Source organism: Xyrauchen texanus, chromosome 3, assembly GCF_025860055.1.
Source record: "Xyrauchen texanus isolate HMW12.3.18 chromosome 3, RBS_HiC_50CHRs, whole genome shotgun sequence".
Taxonomy (NCBI): domain Eukaryota; kingdom Metazoa; phylum Chordata; class Actinopteri; order Cypriniformes; family Catostomidae; genus Xyrauchen; species Xyrauchen texanus.
In genome coordinates, this window is record NC_068278.1 from 27,288,840 (window position 1) to 27,307,912 (window position 19,073).

General features: G+C 34.4%; 1 protein-coding gene across 2 annotated transcripts in view; it reads right to left on the reverse strand.

The window, feature by feature from the left end:
• Positions 1 to 1,821: 1,821 nt before the first annotated feature.
• arid3c (AT rich interactive domain 3C (BRIGHT-like)) overlaps positions 1,822 to 19,073 on the reverse strand; it is a 101,807-nt gene continuing 84,555 nt past the window's right edge. For both annotated transcript variants that reach the window (XM_052098299.1, XM_052098291.1), the window contains 5 exons: positions 12,364 to 12,547; positions 10,984 to 11,228; positions 8,038 to 8,325; positions 6,122 to 6,211; positions 1,822 to 5,215 (listed from right to left, as the gene is read on the reverse strand). In XM_052098299.1, the coding sequence (XP_051954259.1) occupies positions 5,046 to 5,215; positions 6,122 to 6,211; positions 8,038 to 8,325; positions 10,984 to 11,228; positions 12,364 to 12,547 (977 nt within the window). In that variant the 3' untranslated portion in view covers positions 1,822 to 5,045. The remainder of the gene's footprint in view (positions 5,216 to 6,121; positions 6,212 to 8,037; positions 8,326 to 10,983; positions 11,229 to 12,363; positions 12,548 to 19,073) is intronic.

Consider the following 19,073-nt stretch of genomic DNA (forward strand, 5'->3'; position numbering starts at 1 on the left):
ATCTTTACCACATTTTAGCTGCTTATTGCTGCACACACCCCTGGCTTCATTAGTTTAATTGCCTGCATTTGCAGTGCGGGATTTTGACCTTTGTCCTGCCAAGTCAACTTTTTCTGTCTGTCTGTCTCTTTTTTTCCTGTATCTTTCCATGTAGGATTTATAGGCTAATTGCTGATATTCTCTGTATAATGCTGAGCGCTTGTGTTTACATTCTGGACCATCTACTCTTTCCACTAAATCTCATTATGTTTTAATATGAACATAATGAGATTGAAGGCCGTCTTGCTCTGTATACATCTCGTCATTTAATGAATGCTTGTCGCTCAATTTGTCTTTTAAGTGGACAGCTTTTATCAAAATCCTTTGTCAGTGAAGGCTCATCAAATATTAAGCGATCTATCATTATGACTCCACTCTGTATTATCTAAACTTTAATCTAAAATATTTTTTTTTTTTCATGGTTCAACTCTGGTTTAGTCTGTGGATTATGTTAAATTCATATGTTAGGGTCTTTAGTTAGGTTGATACAGATGAGAGAATATTTTCATTACTTTTATGACACTAATAAAATATTATGCTCTAGAAAGCAGTACAGCTCTATCAGAAGAGGCACAAAAATGTACACAAATGTTGAAACTGAAGCAAAGTTAGCATGTTACAATAAGGTAGTATTGGTTAACAGTAGTTCACTAAATTAGTTAACATAAGGTAACAATGAACACTACTTTTACAGCACTTAATAATCATGGTTAATATCAGCATATACTAATACATTTTTAAATGTAAAAGATGTATTCATTAATATGAACTAACAGCGAACAATCCTATAAGTTAACATTAACCAATATTTATGAATGCAGTTAAAAAAATATTGTTCATTTTAGTTCATAATGAATTTACTAATTTTAACAATTAGAAAATTATTGTAAAGTGTTACCAACACAATTTTTTTTTTTTTTTTTAATAATAATGTTTTAAGAATCATGGAGGGATTTAAGGCAAACGCAAGACCAGAATTACGCACTGTAAAATCTAATTAGTTGATCTTACTTCGGTTTGCATACTTTTTTAAGTAAACATACTTATAAAGTAAAGTGACTTAATTATTTAAGAACAGTTTACAAGTAAACTAACTCATCTGTGATTGAAGTATCACTGTTCTAATTTAATTATTTAAAATGTAGTTATAGCATATCTTATAAAGTACAAAGAAAATTATGACTGTCTAGGTTACCCATATGCCACACTGGATTCTCCTCAGTACTTCTAATTTACATAGATCTGCACTTTTGTTAAGTACAATTGAGTAAAGAAGAATTAATTAAATTTAACACGCTCCAAGTTTACCATAGGTAACACTAATCACCCAAAACAACAATAGTCATAAGAATTAAAACTATATTCACTTTTTATAACAATTATTATATTTCTAAATAAGTTTCCATGTTTTGATCAAACATACAGTACATCATTTATTAAAGCACAAGGGCTTATGGGTATCCCACAGAGCCACAAATTTGTACTTGATAATTCTGAGTTAGTTGTACTCAAAGCCAAAATCGAAAGAATGTATATATTTCCAAAATGTGACATCTTTAAAGTACTATTTAATTAGGACCACTTAAATGTTTTAATTAATGTTTTAGACAGTAACTGTAACTTAAATTAAAACTAGTAAGAATAGTAAAAATAAAGCTTGAGTCAACTATATTTTTCATATGAGAAAACTATTAGTATTTACAGTAAGTCCTACAATTAATTTCATCACCAAAACCAAAATAAAAACTCAATTGGTCATTAAAGTGGAAAGCAGTACTTTATTTCTAATTATGCTACAAGTCAATGGCAAAACAAAGAAACAAAAACAAACAAAAAAACTTTCACCTGTTTTTCCCCCTCCTTTTTTTTTTAACCCCTGAGCACCACAATCCAGCTTTCCCATAATGCACTGGATTTATCCAAATTGAATTAAATGAAAAGAAGCTTCATACACAATGAATAATAGGACCTAAAATCTACCAGGTTAGCATTGTTGACATAGCTAAACATAGTAAACAACATGTTATTTTTTAAGCACATGAGTGAATTACCTTTTTTCCTAAATTGTTTTTCAAAATGATAGTCTTATATGAACAAATTCTCAAAACATTATCATCTACAGTAAGCCTGTGAGCACGGTCTTGTGAAAGCTTTGGTTATGGAATCACTCTGATTCCTGTTTTTGTTTCACAGTCAACAAGCTCTCCAGAGTTTGTCCAGAAATCTCTGGAGTCTAGTGAAATGAGCCAAAGAGAGAACAGACAGTAATGTGAAGCAATAGACTTCATATGCTGATCAAGAGGTAAATGACACTGAACAACAGGAATCAGACAGTTGTGCATTGATTGTGCCCTCTGGAATTCCACATAAATATACATTATATATTTCTATTACAACAACAAAATGATGCTCAGGTTTACTTGTTTAATTCTTTCTTAAATTGTGCTGAAAAGTCTGGAAAATGATGTTATATTCTTAGATTTCCTTTCGTGGGCCGTGACAAATTGAATATACAACTTGGCCTTGTCTTTGAAAACTTTTTGATCCAAAAGCTTAATATCAAGTTTTGCTACAGCAGAGACCAACTTAAAACTTTCCTGTTGCTTGTGATTAAATGATAAAGGTTAAAAGATGCAGCTGTCAACATTGTCAAACCCAGATCTTTGGTATTTTTTTTTAAACAAATGTCCTGTTATATCACAGGAGCATGTTTCCACATTCCAATCCCATTTAAGAGAGTGTATATAAAAAGATAATTACGCTTTTTGTTAGTTTTGGTTTAGGTTATATATCTTCTGAAAGCCACATTAGGTATGTGATGTAAGCTACAACACTTCATTAAAAATGTTAAAAGACACAGCTTACCTTAGTTTATATGATATATTAAGATGTTTTCAGATAGATATAGTAAAGATCTCATTTACGAAACCTCTATAACATCAATATTGAATCAATTTGAGCAGTTGTACACATAAAATAGAGCCTTCTGGTATTTTCTTTCCCCAGTGCATAAAAAAAATGCCAATAACAAAAACGAACAAGCAATGCAAATCACGCTGTGTTAAGCCCTGTGTGGTCCAGCCTCTGGTTTTGCAGAACAAGTCACACAAACAAAGACGAATTTGGACCAGAAAGGCTACGATTAAAAACTGGAGGCTGTGATCATGTAGTTGGCACAGTCTATAACAAATGAGGTAGATGTGTGTTCATTATATATTCCCTTCTTTGGTAAAACAACATAGAAAAAAAAAAAAAAAAAAAAAAAAAAAATCCAGTGATCTATTGAGAAAGAAAAACAAAACAAAAAAAAAAACATCATTTTCAAGTGGCTTCACAATAAAAAATTATAGAAATGAAAAAAATAAAAATAAATGAGGTATATCTTTTTATCCATTTACAGGTTTACAGGATTTGTGAGGTACTGGGCTGTAAAATGACTATTGTTTTTTTTTTTCATTTTTTTTTTTCATAAAAGTGGTGTCACTAAAAGCATTGAAACAGCCCAAGATTCAACATGATAGGATGCTGAGAATAAAATAATAAATACAATCTGAAATTGTCTACAGAACAAAAACAAATGACACAATAACATAATCCCATCTTCCTCACCAACAGAAAAGAGAAGAAAAAGAAATAAACAATATAAAAAAAAAAAAAAAAAGAAGAAGAAGAATGGAATAAAGAATGAGAGATGAACTCTCACATGCAAGTGCATTGTTTAGAACTTGATGAAAATTGGATTCTATTCACAACAGAGATAACACCTCATGAACTGTTGGTTAACCCATTTACGGCACATGTACTGAAATCTTCTCAAGAGCCTCTTTTTTTCTGGTTGAAGTGCTGAACCATTTTTTTCATGATCATATTTCAGCTCAGAGCCCGCACTTCCATGTCACAATATTATATAATCTTCCATGACTTCCTAAAACCTGTATTAACCAGCTTGACCCGTTTGTCCATCTACTAAACCATTTAATTAACACTCTTTCCAATTAAACACAAGCTGAGATGGTGAAAAAGCGTGAAACATTGTTGACAAGTGTTCCCCAAATAAGTAATCAGTAATCAATGGAATACATTTAGCCATGGCCATGTCTTGAGCGTGTAGGAGACATAATCGCATCTAGTCTCCCAGCTTTCTTCAGTATTAAGCTGAAAATGGCTGTTGGCTGCCTGACTTTGTTTTTTTTTTTTATAGATTCTGTACATGATGCCATCACAGCAGATAAATATACCTTCTACATTTGTCTTTACGTTGAACAGAAATTCAAGCAGTGATACAGTAAATAAGCTGCATTAACCATTTGATGCCCCAAGTAAAATGGCATGTGCTTTGCTTAAAATCAAAATATTAAAATCAGAGTGTTAGCATGATACTTCATTATGATGACTCTCCATTGCATATTTCTGATCTTTTGCAATGGCATCAGATATGTGTAATGTTGCTAGAAAACTGTGCTTTGTAATCATTATAAGTTATCAAATAAAGTCATAAACCACTAATATGTTGCTCGTATTCTCTTTGGTAATAGCTGACAGTAGCTCTTGCTGTTTGATTCAAGAATGCATCAGGGTAAGATACAGGAAAAATGAACAAGATCTGTGCCTGAAAGTTAAAAAAAAAACCTGATTTCAAGAAAATCAGCACTCAGTTTGAGGAACATCCTGTCCTCTTAGGTTCCTCACACTGTTCCTTGTGTTCATGGCATTGCCACACAGTATGTTTCAGTCGCTCCTCACTGAATAACAAGCTGCAACTTGATGCATATGTAAATGTAACACACTTCAAATGTGCGGCTATGAGCTGTTGGTGCTTAGCTTACACATTTTGTCTTTGCCTTTTTTTAAGTAATAGACTCTCCTGTCCTGATTGCAGGGGGAGGGTTATAAAAACAGTAAAAAGTGTACATTGAAGGAGACAAAAAGAAAACTGGTCCAACAGGATGACCTAGAGACCCTGCCTTATCTGACAATTGGGGAGAGTCGAGTGAGGTGCGATGGGCTCAAGGGGAGGTGGCCGGTCCGTGTGAGGAGGCGGTTGAAGAGGAGGAGGATGGCGGCATGTGGATGCTGAGCCCTGGGCTGCTGCTCTTTCCCTGAGTGCTGTGTTGGTGATGGACTCGCTGGCTGCCTGGTATGAAACCAATGGCTGGCTTACGGGCAAACAAGACCCCTGGAGTTAGCATACAAATATTAAAGTTAGTTTTAAAGTTAGATTTATGGCATATAATCAGCTTGAAAAACTAAATTGTTTGACATTTTAATGCAATAGTAGTATATATGCATGTTGTTATACATACTGTATTTTCTAATAAGTTTTATCTGAACCATATTTATGGTGGTGAAATGATCCTAACAAAAATATATGACAACACCCCCTTGCCAAAGCAATTGCTCCATTTTGGTGGCAGATCTGGTCACCATCCACTTGCATTGTGAGGACCTACAGAGCTCAATTATTTTTCAAAAAATCTTCGTTTGTGTTCTGCACATCTGGGATGGCATGAGGGTGAGTAAATGATGAGTGATCAAACTTTTTGGGTGAACTATCACTTTAATGCTAGATGAGATTCTCACTGTTTTTATTTCAGATAAATACTGCTCTGTTCGCAAAAGTATAAAAGGATATGCTTTCTCCCAAAAAAATGTATTAGTAGCTAAAGAAAGAAAAAGAAAAAAAAAAACTGTTCTGGAGCTATTCATCTTTACAGGAAACAATCATTCAGTGAAAAATGGATGCCACTTCAACTTGATCTCCTCCATTGAAACATTCCCAGCAAGCTTATGAGCCATCTTCTAGTAATTACTGTCTCCCGCACATCAAGCACAAGCACTGTATCTAGGTAAGGTGCAGGGCCTTTCTCTCGGGCACAACAGCCGATAAGCTCCATCGACCTCCCAGCGCCCAGGCCCAATTTTAAGATATTTAACTTTTTTAACTCTATTGGACTTGCCACTTCATTACGATGGATTTTATAGCAAAGACATCAAATTGTGTGGAGGACTAAGCGAGGGGGTGCTGCTATAACTTATTGAATTTCCTGCCTGCAATTACATCAGCAAACGGCGCTCTATTTACCTGTGTAGACAACCCCATTTATTTCTATTGACATGTTGATGCTGCTAATGCCGTTGGTAGACAGGTTCAATGCGGTCTCTTGTCTATCATCTGTCAAGAGAGGAGCCAGAGAGCGAGAGAGAGAAAAACTCAATATGAGCATTTATAAAAGGAACACAAGAAGCAAGAGAAGTGTGCCACCAACTATCGGTGATAACTCATGAGTGACAGGATAAGGAGGGGCTTATTAAATATTGGGGGGTAGTAGACTACTGTAAAAAATGTGACTTAAACTTGCGTTCTCTAGATAGGGGAAATCTGTACATTTCTTTGAACATTTCTTATAATAAGAACAATGAAACTTAATGTTACACACAGATTATTAAACATAAATACACTAAGGTGATTACAGTCATTTTAGATGTACATTTACAAGAAGTCAGCCACTAATATTGAGTGTTTTTCTGTATTATAATATAAAGTCCTGACCAGCATTATAGAATTGTGCTTCATTGTCCAATCATCTCTAAAGAGTAACACCTGTTAAATGAGTGGCTTAAGAATAACAGTCATGCAGAAGACAACAAGCACATTACTCATGGCTAGCCTGCAATCACAGCACACACTCTGCCATTAAATTATGAAGGTAAACTGCAATCATTACCATTAGAAAATTAGCTTAAAAGGAATTGTAAACTTTCACAACACATTTACACCTAATTAAGCAGATATGCTTATTTTTTTTTTTAATGAAAATGTCTGTTGAATCGTTCTCTGAGTGTAACCCTTATTAAAGTGCATTTAGAATGATAATGTATTATTTATTCATAAATATTATTATTCATTCAGAACATGGTTTGTTTAGGTAAGATTGGATGGATGACGTTGGAGCACCTTTTGTTTGTCCGTTAAGCCTGAGACTTTCCCTGCTGCCGCTGGCTGTTTGTGATCCTTACTCAGCACATAGTAAATAACCTTCAGTATTATCTACCCTCATCTGCATTATTTTATCAATAAAGATTTCTCGTGTCACTACTGACTCAGTCCACAAGACTGTATGGGTCACTCTACATAAACACTCCACTTTACCACCGTTTCTTCCCTGTCAGGATGTAAGAGATTACCAAATAATAGGTGTGGGAATCAGTGGGTACCTAAAATAATTTTATATTGACATCTGGTTCATGATACAAAAATATTATATATATTTGTATTGTGAAGTTTAGTGTAAAGTTATTAAAAATGGTTATATCTCGTACTAATTTGTTTCTAACTTGTCTTCATTGGATTTCGGTGCTTTGTTTGATTATATTCTTAGCTTGTTTGGAAGTTGTATTTTGGTCAAATAGAATAAATGACTGTGCATTAACTTTTCACAAAAATATGAATGTAAAAATATAGCTAAAAATATAGATTATTGGCATTAGAATATAAATACAGTATTGCAAAGTAAATATCGATTTTTACCCCATCTTTACCAAGTAGCTGCCATTATTATTAGCTACTTGCTAATCATTACAATTAGGTAGTCTTAAGCCAGTCTGCTCCACAATTACAGTACATGCCTTTCCATGAGAAACATGTCATCTTGGTGGTTGATATCATGGCAGATACAGTGTTATTATATTACAATACTACACATGCTTAATTATAAAGGTTGTTTATTTAAATTGCAATGTTATGACTTCTAAGAATCTTTTAAGCTGACTGGACAATACCACAAATTGCACTACATTTTACACCCAAGTCTACAAACGCTTGCTGTTTATCATTCGTCTCCAATAAAGTGTCTTTCAAGAAGAGAGAAATAAAGTTTGTGCCTCTGTTAAGAGCTTTTAATTTCAAGTTTTTGTAACACTAGATGACAATAAAGAGTCTTTTATGAGAACATAAACTGACCATGAGAGCAGTCTTAGCACTCTATTTTCTTCACTCACCTCTGTTGTTCAGTTTGATGTTCATGGGTAGTTGGGTTGCCATGGCAAAGAGATTCTGCTGCAATGCATGCTGCATTATCCTCTGCTGCTCCTCTGCCATAAGCATCACTTTCTTCTCCGGTGGCTCTCCAGACTCCAGCTTCTCCCGCAGCTGCTCCAATGCAGCCGCCTGCACAGCTGCTGCAGCTGCAGCCTGGGCCGCAACAGCCTGAGCTGCACTGTGGTGGCCAGCCAAAGACACAGGGATGCCCATCCTGTTAGTCAGGCAGTTGGACAGCATGCTGTCTTCTGTGGAGCAAGAAAGCATCATGAGGTCTGTGTGTAATGACTGCGTAGACTGAAAAAAGTGGTAACCTACAATTGTTACCTTAAAGAGCTCTTTGTACCTGATCTAACACTAACCTAATTTATTCAGGTTGATTCAGTGATTTAAAATAATATTTTTGAGTTAATTTCGATTTACCACAAGATGAAGCACATTTTTGGGGATTAACATTGTTTACAGTGTAGTAGTGATGTGACTCTAAAGCATTTTGGCTCAATATTTGACTGTGATACTAACTATACCTCATACTTTACGATAGTTTAAACCGATACCTTAGTCTTTATACTCTGGAATGGTTTTGAAAGTGAAAAACAAGCTCTGAAGTGACAGCATTGCACAGTTAACATTTTGCAAAAAGGTTTGGTTCAATAACATTATTGAATGCATAATGTATCATGAACTGACAATAAACTTTATTTGTAATTTTTTTTTGTTATTATTAAAAATGTATATTTAACGGTAATGCTTTACAAGGTTCCATTTGTTAACATTAGTTAACATGAACTACCAATTAAAAATATTTACTAATCATGGTTCGTTTTATTTTCTACATATAGTAATACATTTTTAAAATCAAAAGTTGTATATAGTAATGTTAACATTAGTTAATGCACTTTAAACTAACATGAGCTAACAATGAACAGTTGTATTTTTTTTTTAATAAAAAAGATTAATAAATGCTAGTTAGTAATGTTAACTAATGTAGTTTACTAATGTTAATGAATACAATCTTATTGTAAAATGTAACCTTGCACAACTACACTGTAATAAATTTGCTTCATGAGGCAACATCTAAAAATAACTAATTTTATTCAAATGTAAAAATTTAAAAAAAAACTTGTATTATTTAATATGTCTTATGAACTGCACGTATCCACGTTTTGCAGTGTTTCTTCTTTGCATGTAACATCATCAGTTTGGATTGTATGCTACATATTAATATTGGAAATGTTGTAATAACATCCTCATAGGGAAGCATGAGTATGAAACACAAGTCATGCAATAAGCACTCAGATCTATTTAAAGCTGCATTGTAAACACTATAAATACTGTCAAATTTGTAAGGGTCTTTGATCCTTCACGAGTTGCGTGACTTGTCTTTTTCCATATGGGCACATTACTGAATCATGAAACAGACCAGGCCTCTTTGTATTTCAATGCTCCTGCTGGTGGGATGCGGAAACTGGCAGAGTGGGCAAGAGGAAGTCCTGCAAGCTGTTTCCTGTCCGCTCTGATGACCACTCTGGCCACAGTGAGGAATCAACGTGCCAGTGTTATTGTGAAATAGAGATGATTTCTCCTTTGGTGGGTCTAGTTGGTAATTTAGATTGTCTGGAATAACATGACAAATTCCTGATAAAGAAGTTTGGGATTGAGGTTAAGATGGTGAAGGAAGGCATATCTAAAGTGAACTTACAACCCATCTCTGACACAGTCCCTATCTTGTCTCCAGAGACTGTATGAATGTATAGATCCTATATTTCTGCAATAGTGATGGCATCTTACAGAAGCCAGTCGGGAAATGCTCTGGATCATATATTTAATGTTTTAATGCTTAGTAGTGGATATAGTCATGTCGTTTTTCAGTTAAGTGCATTGCTTAAATTATTATGACACCCAGCTAAACCTCTGAAACATCTAAACTTGTGATCTCTTGTAGAAGGCATTATCTGTAAGTTTTTCTGATAATTGTTTTATTTATTGTCTATATAGCTATCTGTAATGTAATATTTAAACCCTATAAAAAAAACTCATATTAGTACTTTGTTGCCTGAGATTACAAGTAGTTCTCTAATATTTTTATTGTTTTGCTGCAGTTTCACTCTGTTTCAACATATACATTGTGGTGTTGAATAAAAGGAACTTTTATCCACAAGCCTATGTGTCTGAGGACAAGTGAGGACAGAATAAATATATTTAAATGTATTTTTTAGTTTTCCTTTTCTTTTCACTATTCAACAAGCAAAGTAATATGTTGCATTCCTTTTTTTATATATATATATATATATATTCTTCGTTAGGGATAATATACAGTGAACCAGACATTGTCACATAACTATCACAGGGTGGTTGAGACAACTACTTGTCTAATGAATAAAATAAAATAAATAAATGCACATTATATACTGATTTGAGTTGAAATGATTGTATTATATAATTCTATAATAATTCTATAAAATATGATATATTTATATAATTATTTCATTTATTTAAAATTGACCACAAAGTGGTACGAGAGACATGAAAGTTGCATTTGTATGTTTGCCTTAGCGGTCATTATATGAAAATATTTGACATGCTGTGATTTCCAATCAGAATCAAGTCTTCCAGAGAGCTGTGTATTAAATTGTTTTACTTTTTATTATTTAGTTATCTATTTATCCTTTCAATACATTGAGATTGCAAGGAATTATTGTGCATGGTAGTGAAATAATGTTTATGTTAATTTGTATGGGTTAAAAAACAAAAAACAATACTCAAATAAAAAAAAAAAAAAACATTTCTCTTGAAATCTTACAATACACACATAATAATGTAATTTTATCCTTCGTGCTTTAGACACACAATTTTGTCACATTGGAGTTGTAGAGGCATGTTCACAAAGTGAAACAAAAACAAACCTTTCTTGATGAGGGGGGTCTGAGCCATGTGCCCACCATTGGGAGTGGTCATGCTGATGTGGGGCATATGGAGTTTGGGGGAACCATGCAGTGTGGGGGTGCCCACGGGGGAGTAGTTGAAGAGGGTGGAGCCATAACTCTGTCTCCGCCCTTCACGACGGTTGCTGTCGATAGCTGCCTGGAGCTCGCCGGGTGAGCTCAGTCCCCGCTTTTCACATTCATAAGGATAAAGGTACTTCATATACCTGTAGAAAAGAAAAGAATATTGTCCTGTTTTGTGGCGATATGATGTTATAATGAATTGAGAGATTTTTCAGTGCTAGATATTATGCTATACTGTTTTTTTTACAGTGGCACGATTTTAAATATCCAACACGAAACGGAAAACTACAGTCTACTCTGCAAACTGTGAATGTTTCTAGTAAATGTGATTGCACAAGTCAAAATGCCATCATTTTTTCTTATGGTAGTTAACAAAATTGGACTTCTTAGATTGTAATGAAATTGTGTTAAACGACAGTGCTGACAGAAAGCAAAACCAGAACCAGCACAACATTTCTGAAACAAATACAACAATGAAAATGTACAATGTCATGTTCATTGTTTAGGTTTGGATTTTTGGAGTAATGTGATCTGATATTTTCAAGTAAAGGGTTCTGAGTTCATTATAACAAGCACAAAGAAATCCTAAATGAGCAGTTCAGCCAAAAATGACAGAATATGTATTATTTACACAAAACCGCATGCTACTATTTTTTTTACATGCAACACAAAGGAATCCTCTTATGGGTTTGAGACAAGGGTGAGTAAAATGTAATTTTTGGGTGAACAATTCTTTTAAATGTAAACATTAATCGTTAATATTTTAATTTCATCATAGTAATACATCTTTAATATCAAAAGTTGTTAACATATAAAACATTTTAACATTAGTTAATGCGCTATGAACTAACATGTTCTAACAACGTACAATTGTATTGTTATTTACTAGCATTAACAAAGATTAATAAATGCTATAACAATATATTGTTCATTGTTAGTTCATGATTCATAATGCATTAACTAATGTTAACAAATGGAACCTTACTGTAAATTGTTGCCCTTTATTGCAATGTATACTACATTAAAATAATGTCTTTATTCAATTTACATGCTGATTCAATAGAGCAAAATGCTTAAAAACAGCATTATTTTTTAGTTGATGAATCACAGTCTCAATTTTATCTACAAATATATCTCTTTTATCCACTCAAACCCTGTCAAATATACTCTCCCCTTTACTCTCCCAATTTTAAAAGCAGATAATTGAATTGGACGAGATAGTCAAGAATCAACTGGCTGTTATCAATAGGTTTTCCCCTCTAAAGTTATCTCACTCACTGTGTTCGGAGGGTGAAAGCCGCACTGGTGATAGAGGTAGGGAGGTTCAGGCCTTTGGTAATCTCACGCCATATTTTCTTATTGATGACTTCCACTAAGCCGCCTTTTTCGGTGACAAGCTTGTAGAGAGTGTAGAGATCCAACACCTGCTTGGCCATGATAGGAATCCGATTCACTGGAGTCCCTGCAGGAGCGGGGGAAAAGCACAATATCCACAATCAATGCCATTAACTCAAGCTCATTGACGGACCTCTGTGCCGCTTATAAGGCCAATCAGTCAGGCATAAGTAAAATGTCCGACAGCTTCCCAGTCCACTTAGCAAAAATATCACTTTTTGCCTTCAATCAAAGGTCTCTGCTGTCTGTTTCGCCAGAACTGAAAAGATTTGTGGTTTCTCCTTTGGAGCAAGAGTGCATCAGTCTTATTACAAAAAGTACATATCTTATTCTCACATACTGAATTATGTATTTTTAGGTTAGCTTTTTTTTCAGTGTATGTCTAACCCCAGTGTATGTCTCACCTTTTCCAGTTCATTTGCTGAAAAAAAAAGAAGAAAAACCTTGGTGGTAATTTGTGATCACGATTTAATGTTCGGTTGTAATGTGTGAAGAGGATAAGCCCTTTGTGTGCATTTGAGACTGGCTGACCTCAAGATAATTAACCTGTATTTTGCTGATAGAGTTCTATTGTGTCCATTGGATTTGCCATAATAGCAATCAATGTGCGAAGAAATATAGAGCAAACAACAGCAAACAGATCCACGGACTGAAAAGAGAAAGGAGAGCAGAGCTATGGTCTATCACGGTAAAAACACATCAATTAAGACATGTAATTACGCTTTCATTTTACCTCCCTGGCATGTGAACTAAGAGACACTATTAAAACTAAAGATTTATCTGCTCTCTACTCTGAGACAATGCTGGCATTAGATCTAAAGTAACACCACCATCTAAAACAATCGATTGATGTTTCTAACTTCTCCTCAAACTTACCACACAAGTCACTGAAGAAAAAGGAAGTATAAGGGGTCTTGGTCTGGGGGAAAAAAAAAAGTGGTAAACTGTAAAGTGGTCTTGACAAAAGCCACCAGACTCCTTAACTGAACATGTGTTTTTCTATATGCAAAAGTAAATGCAAATCCCAACCCTTTGTGTCTTATGAACCACAGCCCCATCAGTAAGGCTCAAGTATGCCTTCGCAACACTTAACAACAGCAAAAAAGTGCTCCTATCAGTATTGGGTGTAATCCAATTACAATTTTTTATTTTTTTTAAATACATTTTATATTCTTGCAATCAGATTACAATTACTGACAAAATTACAAATTTACAATTTGCGATTACTTTTTAATTAACTTAATTAAAAAGCTTATTTCTAGTATATTATTTACTGTATGTAGAATACATGAATTATGGCCCTATAACAAGCTATTGAGAAGTAGAAGTGAGGTGCTGAATGTATGATTTATGTGCAACAGTGACATTGGAAGAAATATAAACATTATTTAAAATTTGATGAGTGAAAAAAAAAATTGTTTAAGAAAGTAACTTAAATGTAAAGTAAATAGTAATATGATTACTTTTCCACTTAAGTAATTAGTCAAGTAATCTTATTACAATTTTAGAGAAGTAATTAGTAATTTGTAGTGGATTAATATTTTTAAGTAATTTACCCAACACTGGCTCCTATTAAACCATATTATACTGGATAACATTAGGCATAATAGTGAATTAAAAACACTTACAAAGTACAGTCTCACTAAGTTATTTCTACTTGATCTGACTTGGTTGATCTGTTCATTGGAGTAACCTAATATAATCTGGACGATTCAGTCATATAAAATATATTTTATCACTTTAATAAAAAAGAATAATAATTTAGGTGTTACCACATAATGTTTTTTTGTTGTTGTTTTTTTACGGTGTATCACATATATTCTGCTACTTTCACTTGCAAATAATGTGTAAATCATTCATAAATCCAATAATTTACACACAAATGTTCACTGTTCGTGCCTCATGAAATAGGCCCTTTACACACATTATTTCACACTCCTTCCTTACAATGGAACTGAAAAAAAAAAATTATGATGTGAATTCTCTTAAAATTGTTAAAAGGTTTAACAATGCAAAATCAAAACCTTTTCAAGTACCCCCTGGAACCTGCTTCAGTACCCTCTGCGGGTTGATCATTGCTATAATGCACAAAGTTAAATCCCAATAATGCACAAATAATAATGTAATCCCATGCACAAAAAGCCAAACTAAACAAGGCTGAAGCAATAAATTAAAAACTAGACTCTACAAAAGCCACCTTTGGACCAAATGTGAACCTGGATAAGCATCTTTAAAACAAGATTTACGAGCACTCGATATCTGAGGTGATGTATTCATCTCCTCCAGTTTCCTGAAAGAGATGCAGCGAATAAAGGCCAGAGCGAGCTTTTGTCATACCAAACAATTTGATCTGGTCATGCATCATTATGACAATGAGTGATTGTGGACTGCAGAAAAACAGGATTTGCCGAACTTACATAGCTGCCTTCTGTTAATTGCTCACTGGCTAAAAAGGTTTAATTGAAAATGTGCTGAAGGGAATAAGCCGGTGTTGGGGCCAATCATCTATGTGGCTGCCTTCATCAGCAGTCTGTGTTTTCATCATTCACTTCAGGCAGATAATAGAAGGGGAATGTGCCTGCGATTGCTTGCTCTTCCCAAGCATGAAATGAATGGGCTAATTTGTAAACACAATGCTAGAAAAAAAAAACTTTATCCATCTGTATAAAACAGGCAAATTGCCCTTATTAGAAGACCAACAAGCTTGAGTAAGTCCTCCATGATGTAACTATCAGGGAAACTAGCTAGGTTTACATTTACATAACATTTATTAATTTAGGAGCAGATGTTTTATCCAAAGCAACTTACAAAACAGGTGTTCCTAAGTGTTTTTTCAGCATACTTGGAAAAAAAAAAGTAAACAATACCTTCTCCTTGCATTGAAACCAGTGTATAATTAAAAAAAAGTTAAATGAAATAATTAAATAGGCCAGCCAATCAAATAACTTTTTGCTACTTGTTTAAGTTACTTAATTAAAATAAACTAATCAACACAATGTCACAATACGATTTCATTGCATTGTATCCATTTAAATTTGTAAGATGGAAATCCATCTTAAGTAATCAAGTTGGGACTACATGAACACATTTTGTGGTGTTAATGTACAGTAGCATTGATGAAACTGGTTTTATTTTTATGCATTTTAGTGCAAGATACTTAAGTGGAGCTTGAGCTAATGATGAGGACAAGGAACAAATGTCCATGATGAAATCAAGTTTAGTCAAAGAGCTATTGCTTTTTATAATTATATTCCTCCTTGACCATTAAGAATGCTCTCAGATGATGCTGATTTATTATAGGAAGATCCAATAAATGCATATACAAAGATTGTGTGTGTGTTTTTGTTGTTGAAGCTTTTCTGACAGAGTAAACAACTAAAAACATACAGGCTGAATACAGCCTGGTGTACTCACTTTTGTAAATAAGAAGTACTAAAACATGATACTTTCTTTCTTGATTTTTGTTTTGATCTTCAGCATATTTGTTATGTACAAATGGATTCAGGTATGTGCTATTAGCCTGATTTCCTTTTCTATATGGAAGCAAGAGTGAAATTTGGCATGAACTGAAAGACAGAAGGAAATGTGACTCCAAGACTCGTTCTTCGAAATCACACAACTTGCCTTTCATTCTCCTCAGGTAATTATGAGAGCGTCAAATATTGATTTATTCAAAAGAAAGTGCTGATGCTGCCCTAGATGTGATCAATTTATTGTTGCCTCCCTGTGGGAATCATGAATCAAAGTGGGAATTTATCAGTTTACAACAGGCAATAACACTTGCATTGTTCCCATTGCTTTAAGATTAGTGGTCGTAAATGAGCCCATCACTTCCAAGTCATTTCCATGATGGACGTATGTATTCTTCAGAACCCATCACAGAAACTTAAAAGAAAGGATACAATTAAGTGATTTACATTAGTTGTTTAAATCAAATACTCTACATTTAATGAGACAAGCATACTAGAGCCAGCATCAAGCAGAAGGTTTTCATCGAACTACCATAAAACAACAGTCTACTGAAGGGTTTCTGAAGTTTTGAATTTAGTTACATTTTAATTTCTTATTTTATTTTCAATTTGTGCTTTCAATTCAGTTTAGTTTATACTCTATGAATGTTACTTTTAGTCTTTTCAGTATTTGTGACGAGGAGGAGGGCGGGGCCGGGCCATGACTATGCACGCCTGGCCCCCAATCGGGCTAATCAGCCGAGGAGAGGGCTGAATGCACTCTGATTAGCCCGACTGGGGGCCGGGTGTGCATAGTCACGGCCCGGCCCCGCCCTCCTCCTCGTCACAGTATTATTTGGCTTTAGTTTCAGTTTTCAGTACATTTAGATTTATTCTACATGAAACATCAAGTTGTAACCTGCAATTGTTTCCTCAATGATGTATTGCTACTTGATCTAACTCATAAAAATTACATAGTCAGATTAAATAACTTTTCCGAATGGAAGAAAACAACTTAATTTTGATGTTACCACATGAATCACAGGTTTCCAGATAAAATATTTCTACAGTGTATACTGAAGAAAAACAACAACTTAAAAATGTTCTTCATGTGGTAAGATCTAAATTAACTGGTTTTATTCAAAATAAATAAATAGAAATTAACATTACTGAATCAACCTAAATACTTCAGGTTACACCAACAACACTTAATTAAAGAGTTAGAACAAGTAGAAATAGGTAACAAAGAAAAAGGTAACAAATGCAAGTTACCACTATTAGTTTTTCAGGGCTGACCAAATTTGATTGATACAATTAAAATATGTTTAGTGCAGATAAATGTTTTCAGTTCTCCCTAATATTATTGCTATTTAGTGGCATTTTCATGTTTAAGAAATATTCCGGGTTCAATACAAGTTAAGCTCAATCAACAGCATTTGTGGCATAATGTTGATAAAAAATTTATCTTGACCCGTTTGTCCTTTTAATAATAATAATTCCTTGCATTTATATAGCGCTTTTCTAGGCACTCAAAGCGCTTTACATAGTATAGGGGGAATCTCCTCAACCACCACCAGTGTGCAGCATCCACCTGGATGATGCGACGGCAGCCATAGTGCACCAGAACGCCCACCACACACCAGCTATTGGTGGAGAGGAGAGAGTATAGTTATGTAGCCAATTCAGGGATGGCGATTAATACGATGCCATGGTAGATAGGGGCCAATGGGGGGTATTTGGCCAGGACACCGGGGTTACACCCCTACTCTTTACGAGAAGTGTCCTGGGATTTTTAATGACCACAGAGAGTCAGGACCTTGGTTTAACATCTCATCCGAAGGATGGTGCCTTTTTTACAGTATAGTGTCCCCATCACTATACTGGGGCATTAGGACCCACACAGACCATAGGGTGAGCACCCCCTGCTGGCCTCCCTAATACCTCTTCCAGCAGCAACCTTGGTTTTCCCCGTACTGGCCAGGCTCAACCCTGCTTAGCTTTAGTGGGCAACCAGGAAAGAGATGCAGGTTGATATGGCTTTTCTTTAAAAAAAAGAAGGCACTTACAATGGAAGTGAATCAGTAAACATTAAAATACTCACTGATTCAAAGTATAGCCACAATAAGTAAACAATATGTGTAAACATGATTTCAGTGTCATAAAATCGCTTACTAACCTTTTCTGTGTAATGTTATAGCCAATTTGACAACTTTGTTCCCATACTGATGTAATGTCAACAAAAACAACTGTAAGAATGAAGTTTTAAACAACTTTACAACTCAAATAATAAAAAAGTTTAAACAGAAGAATTTATGTAAATTATATAATAAATTATAAGCTTCACATTTCTGCCTTTAAACCCTCCAAAAATTCACTTCCATTGTAAGTTCCTCTCTGTAACCCAGATTTTTACATGCTGCCGATTGAGCTTAATTTGCATTGAACCTGGAATATGACTTTAAATGAAGGCGCTTTTAAAAGTTGAATATTTTATAATATAATGTGTATAAAAAACTAAAACTAAAATTAATTTGTGACCTTTTTTATTTTAGTTAGTTTTGGAGTAATGAAAATGCAATTTTAGTTTAGTTTCAGTTTTACCCAATTTTGTCAGTTTTTACTTCAGTTAACAAAAATCTTTTCATTTAGTTTTCGTTTTTGTTCATGACAATAAAACTAATCTGTTTTTGAAAACATTTCTTCATTCTGACAGAGGTATAATTTGCCCTCCAAAGTAAACAGTACAAGTTTCATTTACATGTCTTAAACAGCTGGTCATAAATACTTCTCTCTATATAAAGCTCTCTGGGGGAGCAGTGAATATCATCTACATTCTTCCATGAGCTGAGCTCAAACACAGGCCTGTTTGTGTTGAGCTGTGAAGTAGAGGCAGCCATTTTGATGTGAAAAAAGATACGGCCATCTCAGTACACCGAGGGCCTTGCGACAAACAATCTGTATTTGACAGGTTATGATTGATGATGGCAAGGTCTAGGTGACACTGGGAAGGCCAATGACCTCTGGTCTCAGGCTAGGCCTACAGGGGACCACAGTCCTGGCACGAATTCACTCACAGCGGGGGAGAACCTTTCGTGTATTGATTTTTAAGATTTTTACTCTCATCAAACTGTAATCTGATCCTGT